Consider the following 11,716-nt stretch of genomic DNA (forward strand, 5'->3'; position numbering starts at 1 on the left):
CAAAGTGCTGAAAGTAAAATCTCTAACCAAGAATAATACTCCACACAGCAAAGTAATCATTCCGAAGTGATGAGAGATAAAGTGTTTTCCTGAGAAACAAAAGCTACCGGAGTTCCTCACCATTAACCTGGCTTTATAAGGAATGTTCCAGGGACTTCTTTAAGCTGAAAAGAAAGGGTGTTCACAAGAACACACGTGAAAGAATAAATCTCACTGGCAAGATAAATATATAGGAAAAGTATAATGGGTTAAGCACTTATAAAGCTACTATGAAGGTTAAAAGACATAGGTAGTACAAACAACTATGATGACAATAATTAGTTAAGGAATACACAGATAAAAAGATGTAAAGTGACACTAAAAACATCAAATGTGGGGGCAAGGGAGAGTAAAAATGTTGAGCTTTAGAAACTTAAGTTACAGGACGCCTGGGTGGCTCAGCAGAACGTCTGTCTGCCTTTGGCTCAGCGCCTGATCCTGGAGTCCTGGGATCAAGTCCCACATTGGGCTCCTTGTGTGGGGCCTGTTTCTCTCTCTGCCTCTCTCTCTCTCTGTGTGTGTGTGCTCTGTGTGTGTCTCTTATTAATAAATAAAATCTTAAAAAAAAAAAAAAGTTACTGTCAACTTACAATAGATTATAAACATAAGTTGTTTTATGTATGCCTCATGGTAGCCACAAAGCAAAAACCTGTAGCAAACATACAAAAGATAAAGAAATAGGGATCCCTGGGTGGCGCAGCAGTTTGGCACCTGCCTTTGGCCCAGGGCGCGATCCTGGAGACCCGGGATCGAATCCCACGTCGGGCTCCCGGTGCATGGAGCCTGCTTCTCCCTCTGCCTGTGTCTCTGCCTCTCTCTCTCTCTCTCTCTCTCTCTATCATAAATAAATAAAAAAAAATTAAAAAAAAAAAAGAAATATAGGCATACTGCCAAGGAAAGGCATCAAACCAGAAAGGATTAGAAAGCAGAGAAGAAAGGAACAGAGAAACTACAAAAAGCATCAGAAAACAACCAAAATGGCAACAAATACAAGCCTATCAATAATTAGTTTAAATGTAAATGGACTAAATTCTCCAATCAAAAGACAGGAAGTAGCTGAATGGATTAAAATAAAAGATCCAGGGCAGCCCGGTGGCTCAGCAGTTTAGCGGTGGCTCAGCAGTTTAGCGCCACCTTCAGCCCAGGCCGTGATCCTGGAGACCCGGGGATGGAGTCCCCGTCAGGATCCTTGCATGGAGCCGGCTTCTCCCTCTGTCTTGTGTCTCTGCCTCTCTCTCTCTCTCCCTCTCTGTGTCTCTCATGAATAAATAAATTAAATCTTAAAAAAAATAATAAAAATAAAAGACCCATCTACAAAGAGACTCACTTCAGATGTAAGGGCACACAGACTAAAGTGAAGATGCAAATGGAAACAAAAAAATCTGGAGCAGCTATACTTATAACAGACAAAATTGATTTTAAAATAAAGACTGTAATAAAAGAGAGAGAATTATATAATGATAAAGGAATCAATCACACAAGAAGATATAACATTTGTAAGTATTTAAGCACCCAACACACGAGCACCTAAATATATAAAGCAAATTTTAACAGACTTAAAGGAAGAGACACACAGTACTACAATAATAGTAGAGGATTTTATTTTATTTTAAAGATTTTATTTATTTATTCGAGAGAGAGAGAGAGAGAGAGAGAGAGAGAGAGAGAGAGGCAGAGACACAGGCAGAGGGAGAAGCAGGCTCCATGCAGGGAGCCCGATGTGGAACTCAAACCCGGGTCTCCAGGATCGCGCTCTGGGCCGAAAGCAGATACTAAACCGCTGAGCCACCCAGGGATCCCCAATAGTAGAGGATTTTAATACCCCACTTACATACAGAAAATCAATAAGAAAACACTGGCCTTAAAGGACACATTTAGACCAAATGGACTTAACAAATATTTACAGAGCATTCCACTCAAAAGCAGCAAATACACATTCTTCTTAAGTGTAAGCGGAACGTTCTCCAGGAAAACCACGTTAGGACACAAAATAAGTCTTAACAAATTTAGGAGGATGGAAATCATATAAAGTATCTCTTTTGGGGGGGGGCACCTGGGTGGGTCAGCAGTTGAGTGTCTGCCTTCAGCTCAGGTGGTGATCCCAGGGTCCTGGGATCAAGTCCCGCATCCGGCTCCCCGCAGAGAGCCTGCTTCTCACTCTGCCTGTGTCTCTGCCTCAGTGTGTCTCCCATTAATAAGTAAATAAACTCCTTTAAAAAAAATGAATAAGGTATGTCTTCTGACTACAATATGAAACTAGAAATTACATGAAGAAAACCAGAATGTTCACAATATATGGAGATTAAACATGCTACTGAATAATCAATGAGTCAAAGAAGAAATCAAAAGAAATTAAAAAAAAAACAAAACCTTGAGACAAAAAGTTAAAAAAAAATAGGAAATGTAACATACTAAAATGTATGCAGCAAAAGCAGTTCTAAAAGAGAATTTCAGGGGTGCCTGGGTGGCTCAGCAGCTGGGCATCTGCCTTGGGCTCGGGGCGTGATCCCGGAATTCCGAGATCAAGTCCCACATTGGGCTTCCTGTCCGGGATCGATTCCCATACTGGGCTTCCTGCATGGAGCCTGCTTATCCCTCTGGCTATGTCTCTGCCATTCTTTCTCTCTCTGTGTGTGTCTTTATGAATAAATAAATAAAATCTTAAAATAAATAAATAAAAGTGGATAATGATAAATGCCTATTTCAAGAAACAGGAAAAAATCTCAAATATACCACCTTACTTTATAATTCAAGAAACCAGAAAAAGAATAAATGAAGCCCAAAGTTAGTAGAAGGAAGGAAGTAACAAACATTAGAACAGAAATAAATGAAACAGACTAAAAAGACTATAGAAATAATGAAACTAAGAGCTGGTTCTTTGGAAAGATAACACTGACAAACCTTTAGCTAGACTCAGGAAGTTAAATGTAGAGAAAACTCAAAAACATAAAATGAGAAATGAAAGAGATGTTACAGCTGATACCACAGAAATACAAAGGATCATAAGAGACTACTATGGATGACTGTATGCCAACACACTGAACAACCCAGAAGAAATAAATAAATTCCTAGTAACACACAACCTAGTAAGAGTGAATCATGACGAAATAGAAAATCTGAACAGACTGATTACTGTTAAAGAGACTGAATCAGAAATCAGAAACCTCCCAACAAACAAAAGTCTAGGACCAGATGGCTTCACTAGTGAATTCTACCCAACGTGCAAGGAAGAATTAACTAATTCCAGTTCTTCTCAAAGTCTTCTATTTTTTTTTTTATGATAGTCACACACACACACACAGAGAGAGAGAGAGAGTCTTCTAAACACACACACAAACGAAGAAGAAGCAAAAATGAAAACAGAAGGGGAGGGAACATTTTATCGTTTCACCATAATACCAAAACCAGACAAGAATGCCACAAGAAGGGATCCCTGGGTGGCGCAGCGGTTTGGCACCTGCCTTTGGCCCAGGGCGCAATCCTGGAGACCAGGGATCGAATCCCACGTCGGGCTCCCAGTGCATGGAGCCTGCTTCTCCCTCTGCCTGTGTCTCTGCCTCTCTCTCTCATTCTGTGTGACTATCATAAATAAAAAAAATAAAAATAAAAAAAAAAGAATGCCACAAGAAAATTACAGGCCAATATTCCTGGTGAACACAGATGCAAAAATTCCCAACAAAATATTAGCAAACCAAATTCAACAATATATTAAAAGAATCATACGCCATGATCAAGTGAGATTTATTCCAGGAATACAAGAATAGTTCAACATCTGCAAATCAGTCAATATGATAAACCACATTAACAAAATGAGGGTTAAAAATCATATGATCATCTCAATAGATGCAGAAAAACATTTGATAAAACTCAACATCTATTTATGATAATCCTCAACAAAGTAAGCAGAGATGGAACATACTTTAACATAATAAAAGCCATATATGAAAAACCCACAGCCAATACCATACTCAATGGTGAAAAGCTAGGTTTTCCTATAATATCAGGAACAAGACAAGGATACCTATTCTTTTTTTTTTTTTTTAAGATTTTTAAAATTTATTTATTCATGAGAGACACAGAGAGAGGCAGAGACACAGGCAGAGGGAGAAGCAGGCTCCCTGCAAGGAGCCAGATGTGGGACCTGATCCCGGAACTCCAGGAACACGTCCTGAACCTAAGGTAGCGCCAAACCACTGAGCCACCTGGGCTGCCCCAAGGATACCTATTCTTATCACTCATAGTCAACAGAGTATTAAAAATCCTTGCCTGAACAATTAGGCAAGAAAAAGAAATAAAAGGCATCCAAACTGGAAAAGAACATGTAAAACCGTCACTATCTGCAACTGACATACATAAAATATCCTAAAGACTCCATCAAAAAACTGTTAGAATAAACAAATTCAGTAAAGTTGCATGATACATGCAAAGTCAATACACAAAAATGTGTTGCATCATACATTAATAGTGAATTATCAAAAAAAGAAATTAAGAAAGAATCCCATTAATAATTGCACAAAAATGAATAGAATACCTAGGAATAAACTTAAGCAAGGAGGTAAAAGACCTGTATAATGAAAATCAGGAGACATTAATGAAAGACCGAAGACACAAATGGAAAGATACTCTATACTCATGGATTGAAAGAATTAATACTACCAAAATGGCCACATTTTAATGTGGACTACATGGGCAAAGAAATGTACACAAAGCAATGTACAGATTCAATATAATCCCTATCAAAATTCAAAGGCATTTTTCAAAAAACAGAACACTCCTAAAAATTGCATTGAACCATAAAAGACCCAGAATAACCAGTGCAAACTTGAGGAAGAACAAAGCTGGAGGCATCACGCTCTTTGATTTCAAACTGTATCACAAAGCTGTAGTAGTTAAAACACTGATTTTACAGTTCTACAATGCTATGGCATAAAAACAGACACATAGGTTAATGGAATAAAATAACCCAGAAATAAATCCACACATATATGGACAATTAACTTTCAACAAAGGAGCCAAGAATATACAATGGGGAAAACACTGGTATGTACATTGCTTTTTTAACACATGCTGTTGTACACTTAACAGACTACAGTACAGAGTAAACATAACTTTTATATGTACTGAGAAACCAAGAAAATTCACTTGACCAACTTTATTGTGATATTCACTTTATTGTGATGGTCTGGAACCCAACCCACAATATCTCCAAGGTAAGCCTATATACAATGGAATATTACTCAGCCGTAAAAAAGGGATTGTTACCTTTTTCAACAACACAGATGGACCTGGAAGGGGCATCATGCTAAGTGAAGTAAGTCAGATACAGAAAAACAAATACAGTATGACCTTTCATACACATAAAATTTTAACTATACATATATATGCATATGTGTATATGTGTATATACATAAAACAACAAGGTAAAGGCATACATACAAAGAACAGATTGGGGATTGCCAGAGGCAAGGGAGTGGAAAAATGGGAGAAATGAGTGAATTGTTCTGGTTTGGGTTTTTTTTTTTAGTTTACATGAATTTAAGTTAAAAATTTAATTTAAAAGATAAACACAGAACACTGTAGAATAAATTAAGATATCTTAAAAATGAAAAAAAATTAAAAACTACAATGAAATACCACTATACACACAACAGAATTGCTAAAGTTTTAAAAACCAAGTGCAAATAAATAAATAAACAAACAAACCAAGTGCAGACAAAGTAGTGAAGCCCCTGGAACTCTTTACTACACTCCTGGTAGAAATGTTAAATGGTACAACCACGTGGGAAAACAGTTTGGCTGTTTCTTTAAAAATTAAACATGAACTTCACAGGTGACCCATTTACCCAAGAGAAATGAAAGTGTATGTCCACAGAAAGACATGCACACCAACGTTCCTGCAGGTTTATTTGTATTAACCAAGAACTAGAAACCACCCATATGCTGCGGACTGAGCATACAACAATGGGACATTACTTGGAAGGATGGGAGGCTACAGAATTACTCTGGATGAAAGAATCCTGACAAAAGACAAAACAATCTATGGTGACTCAAAGCAGATCCGCTGGTCGTTGCCTGGAACCTGGGGGCACAGGAAGGCACAGGAGAGGTGGATTCTAGAAGCAGGAGACTTCACGGGGCAGTGGTTACACCCATCCTCCTGATTGTGGCAATAGCTTCATGGGCGTGTGCATCCACCAAAACTTGTGCATCCACCAAAACTCATCAAACTGTACACTTAAAGTATATTAACCTATTGAATGTCAATTATACCTTAACAAAACTGCTTATTAAAAAAAAGAAAAAAAAAAGATGGCTGGGGAAAAAAAAAGACACCACAAAGACCGGTGGATAAAATACTTATATATAGCCAACAATGGATTAGGGATCTATAAAGGAATAGACAATATACAAGGAACACCTACAAATCAGTAAGAGAAAGACAAACCACTCTATGGACATTTGGTAAAAGACTCAAACAGATTTCACAAAGGAAAAAACATAAACCACCTATAAACGTGACAGGATGCTCAACTTCAATCACAACACACAAAACCACGAGGAACCGCACCTCACCCACCAGGTTGGTAAAAATAGACCCTGCCCAACACCAAGGTGTCCGTGAACATTCAAAGCACTGTGCCAGGGGCAACTGCCCAGGGAACCGGTCTGGCATCATCCAGGAAGGTGGATCACGGGAGGGCTCCGTGACTGTATCACACTCCGGATACAGACCTTGCAGGAAGCGCTCAGAGAAAGTTGTGAGAACACACCTGTGTGAGTCCATCTCAATTATTAAGTACAACAGGCAAAAACACACAGTATGTTGCTAAGAAGTGTACTAAGCGGTAAGAAGACAGAGAAAAGGAAAGGAGCCAGTCAGCAAATTTCAGCAGCACTAACTTGCAGGGCTGGAGGGAAGGAGCACGAAGATCTCTAAGTTAACTGCTAGTGCTGATTCCTAAGTTGGGTGCCGCGGGTACAGATGTCCATTCACTTTTCATCTGAACATACACATTTACTCTTACACAATTCCCTTCATAATAAAGAGTTGTTATGAGAAGCTCAAAAGACATATTGCCAGGAAAGAGGACAGTAACCGGAAGGACACGTGGAGTCCGGGGGTTCAGGGGAGGTTTCTCCAGGGGGGAGCAGGGCATGAGTGCTGGGGGTGCTGCCCAGGGGAGACATGCGCCCATGACCCGGCCAGTCGGGTTGGCAGTGCAGGGGACTGATGAACTGAGAGGCAGGGGTCATCGCCAGGACTTTGGCTCTTGCCGCCAAGAAGGGTCCTGGGCAGAGGGACGTGACCTGACGAGCTTTAATGGCATCTTCTGCTGTGCTGAGGACAGAACAAAGTGGGACAAGAGCAGAAGCAGAAAACCTATCAGGACTGTCCCGGCAGTCATCCAGGCCACAGGTGAGTGGCATGGACCAGTGTGGGTCTCCAGGACGACAGGTGACATGTGAATATAAAACAAAAGGAGTCATCAAGGGCAAATCTAAGGTTTTAAGCCCAAAAAACTGGAGGGCTGTGGCGGGAAGCAACTGAGACACAGACACTGTGGGAGCAGCACTGCGAAGGGAGGAGCAGGTGCCCAGTTCTGCACGTTCACATCCGAGGCTACTCCACATGGCACGAGGCTGCGTGTGTCCCCCAGAATCTGTGCGTGGGACCTTGTCTGCGCATGCGCTCCAGGAAAAATGGGGTCACACTGGACTGGGGTGAGTCCTACCACTGACTGGCACCTCCCTCGGGGAAGACAGCCAAGCCACGACGACTGGCTGAGATGGGAGTTACACGGACCCCAGCCAAGGAACAGCAGGAACTCCTGGCAACCACCAGGAGCTGCAAGAGGCCAGGATGGATTCTTCCCGAAAGCCCCCAGGGTGTGGCCGTGCCGAGAGGCGACCTGGACCTGGGCCTTCCTGGACCTGGGCCTTCGGGCCTCCAGACAGAGAGACAACAAACTTCTGTTTTGTTAAGCCACTCGGCCTGCGCTCCTTTGTTAAAGGAGACCCCCCCAAACCAATACCTAACTCTATTTTTGACACTTCTCGGAAAGGCCGGATGCTGTGTGACAAGAAAACGTCAAGAAAAGATCCCATTTAAAATACATTAGTTCTGGGGCGCCTGGGTGGCTCAAACGTTGAGTGTCTGCCTTTGGCTCGGGTCATGATCTCCGGGTCCTGGGATCGAGTCAGGCTCCCTGCTCAGGGGAGAGTCTGCTTCTCCCTCTGCCTCCGCTCCTGTGCTTGCTCGCTTTCTCTAACAAATATATAAAATCTTTGAAAAATAAAACAAAATATATCGGTTTAGGACAGCTGGGTGGTCCAGTCAGTTAACTGTCCAACTCTTGATCTCAGTTCAGGTCTCGATCACAGGGTCAAAAGTTCAAGCCCCGCACTGAGTTCCATGCTGGATGTGGAGCCTACTTTAAAATAATTTTAAAAATTAAAAAAAAAAAAAAAATCTCAGTTCTTTTTCTAACACCTTTTTCCTGGTCCTAAGAACGTAGGCAAATCATTTTGCCTTTATTACTCAATTTCCTGCAAAATGTGAAAAACCAGAGGCTGAACAGAATCCTAGCCAAGGTTCTACCAGCACCCCTAAATTTCTACATTTCTGGGACTGTTCCCCAACATGAAAAGTATCCCTGAACCCTATCCCAATAATCTACTGAAGTACATTTCAGGGATGCCTGGGGGGCTCAGTGGTTGAGCGTCTGCCTTCAGCTCAGGGTGTGACCCTGCAGTCCCGGGATCCAGTCCCATGGGGCTCCCCGCAGGGAGCCTGCTTCTCCCTCTGCCTGTGTCTCTGCCTCTCCCTCTGTTTCTCATGAATAAATAAAGAAACCCTGTTTCATAGAGAGATTGTTTCTATAAAGTCCACATTTACAATGGATATGTCACCCATATGGTAAGACAAACTAGAGGCTAATTCACAAAAGATGAGGATCATGAAATGGAATCTTATGTTTCTAAGATACAGCAACAACAGAACTCCCCTCAGACACACACAGTTTCCATTCTCTACTGCCGTCACAAATTCAATGGCTTAAAACACCACCCACTGATGACCTTACAGTTTCCATATGTCAGAAGAGGGAGGTAGTTCTCTGCCTCGAGTCTTACAAGGCAATCAAGGCAGGTGTCCCCCCAAACTCATTCAGGCTCCAGGCAGAACCCGGGTCCCTGCCGCTGTGGGACGGAGGCTCCAGGATCCCGACCGCCAGCACCCAGCAGTCAGTCCCAGGTGCCGTGGGCCACCCCGTGCTTCTGTTCCTGGCCACGTGTGCATCCTCCCAGCCAGCCACAGCAGGGGAGCCTCCCCTCCCGCCTCGCCTCGCCTCGCCTCGCCTCGCCTCGCCTCGCCTCGCCTCGCCTCTCCTGCCTTCCTCCACGGTCTCAGCTCCTCCTGTGACTTTGGGGTCAGACCCCAACGACCCAGGCTAATCTCCCTCCCTGTAAGTCAGCTCTCCCGGAACCTGTGCCTTACGCCTTTCACAGCGGCGCTGGATTTGCGTGCGTCTGATGGGATGAGTAGGGGCCAGCAAGCCGAGGCGAGGGGGGCATCTTCAGGGCTGTGGCTTCCACATATACCCCAGAATGCCACACAAAAACATGTAAGAATGCCTACGTCACACTTCTGCGATACAGACTTGGAAGTCAGGTGTCATCTGCAACTTACTACTGCAGACCTACAGCAGGACTGGACTCACAGAGGAGGTTTTTGTAACCACGGTAAAAGGGAAAGCAATCTCTGCTACTGCGAACATCCTCAGGAAATGCAGTTCGACAACGGGGAGTCTGTACCCAAGCAGCGGCCTGGACCTGATTCCCCTCGAGGCTGAATCGATTCCTTCCCCGCAGACGCAGACGGGAGAGAGCAGAGCCTGGCGGCAGTCTGGAAGGGAAGCCGGGCTAGGGCTCCGCGACCGGCACAGTCTGGAAACACCCAGCGGGACGGCAGGGACGGCAGGGACGGCAGGGACGGCAGGTGCCCCTGCACTACCGCCCCAGCCAGGCTTCCCAGGAGGCAGAGGACCCTGCCCGCGGCCGCCCCGCCCTTGCCCACGCTCTGCCCCTACCAGAGGGCACTGGGCGGGGCAGTAGGTGACCAACCATCTCCTCTAAGGGGCCCGCATCCCCGCCGCCGGCGTCTGCTCCTGCCAGACACGGACGCCCCCCGAGCCGCACCCATCTGCCGAGGGACCGAGCTCCGTGCACACCCACCAGTCTTTTTCGTTTCCTTCCGACTTCCCTCAAAGCCTGCCCAGCGCCGCGGTACCAGCAGCAGCCTGCAGAGCCCAGAGCCACCCTCGGCGCCCTGAAAGGCAGGACCTCCGCCCAGCGGAGCCAGGGCCCGGTCGAGGCAGGCGGCGGCCCAAGCAGCCCGAGCAGCCGCCTGTGGCCCGGTCCGGCTCTGAGCCCCCCCCCCCCTCCGGCAGCTCCTCCAAGGGAACGTCCCGCTGGAAAAAGGCAGGACACAGGACGTCCCGGGCTTTGGCCCCCCCCTTGCTTCCCCAAGTAGCCCAACACGCTGCTGGCTCGGAAGCTGCGCGGGTCCCCGAGCTCGGCCCTGGGAGGGGCGGCGGCGGGCGGGCGGCGGGCGGGCGGCGGCGGCGGGCGGGCGGCCCTACTAGGCAGAGGCCCCTCTGACCTTCCACCTCGGATGCATCCCAATGTGCGGCTTCTGTTTCGGGCATTTTTGGCTTTAACTTCTCGGCGGCCGCTGGGACCCCCCAGGGGTCCCCCGCCGCCCCTCGGCCGCCCTGTCCTCCCGCTGGCGGGGGCGGAGGGGGGCGGCCCACCCGCCGCAGCCGCAGCCGCAGCCGCAGCCGCAGCCGCAGCCCGGGGCCAGCCCCCCGGCCCGCTCCGACCCGGGGTGTGACGCGGGGCCGCCGGGCCCCCAGTGAGGACCAGGCCGGGAGGAGGGCCGCGGCGGACGGGGTGGCCGAGGGTCACGGGGTCAGGGGTCAGGGCAGGGGACCAGGCGCGGGGATGGGGGCGGGGCGGGGGCGGGGGGTCGGGAGGAGCCGGGGCCGGGGCGCGGGCGGGAGGCGGGAGGCGGGGGGGCGGGGGGCGGGGGGCGGCGCGGGCGCGCACTCACGCTTGTACTCGGCCATCAGCCTCTTGAGCGCCGTCCCCGCCATCGTCCGGGCAGCAGCCGAGCGGTCCGCCGGCCCCGAGCGCGCTCGCTCCCGCCCGCCGCAGGGCCGCTTCCGGGTCGCCGCGGGCGCAGAAGCCCTTCCGGGGCGCGGGACGCGGGGGCGCCTGCGCGGTGGGGCGGGCGGCGAGGGGCTGCGCAGGCGCGGTGGCCGCGACGTCCCGCCCGCGGGGTCCCCGAGGCAGCGGCTCCCCGGCGCCGGGCCCTTGCCGCTGAGCCGCCGGCGGGGACGCGGGCCCGGGCCGGACGGTCATGCGGGCACCGGGGCGGGGGCCGCGAGGATCGGGGTCCGCCGCCTGTTACATCACGGGGGGTGGGGGGGGACCAGGGAGGGAGACGGAGGACGGGCCCGGGGACGGGGGGCGGGACGCCGGGGCAGGACGCGGCCTGAGGCGGTGGCCTGAGGGGCGGCTGGGCTGCCGGGAGCGGGTCGCACTGATGCTGCGTAGTTTCAGGTCACATCCCCGTGAGTGGGGGCGGGGCGGGAGCATGGAGATCCCGCGGGCTGCC

General features: G+C 48.1%; 1 protein-coding gene across 3 annotated transcripts in view; it reads right to left on the minus strand.

The window, feature by feature from the left end:
• Positions 1 to 11,278, minus strand: part of UBE2G2 (ubiquitin conjugating enzyme E2 G2) — a 38,488-nt gene extending 27,210 nt beyond the window's left edge. The window contains exon 1 of one of the 3 annotated variants that reach the window (XM_055313342.1): positions 11,150 to 11,278. Coding sequence is in view for 2 of the 3 variants with exons in the window: in XM_055313343.1 (XP_055169318.1) it covers positions 10,700 to 10,745 (46 nt within the window). In the remaining variant the exon portion in view is untranslated. Of the gene's footprint in view, positions 1 to 10,699; positions 10,981 to 11,149 lie in introns of those variants that run through there. The other 2 variants (XM_055313344.1, XM_055313343.1) reach the window with 2 other exon arrangements.
• Between the last annotated feature and the right edge of the window lie 438 nt (positions 11,279 to 11,716).

Source organism: Nyctereutes procyonoides, unplaced genomic scaffold (genome assembly GCF_905146905.1).
Source record: "Nyctereutes procyonoides isolate TBG_1078 unplaced genomic scaffold, NYPRO_anot_genome, whole genome shotgun sequence".
In the NCBI taxonomy this organism is placed as follows: domain Eukaryota; kingdom Metazoa; phylum Chordata; class Mammalia; order Carnivora; family Canidae; genus Nyctereutes; species Nyctereutes procyonoides.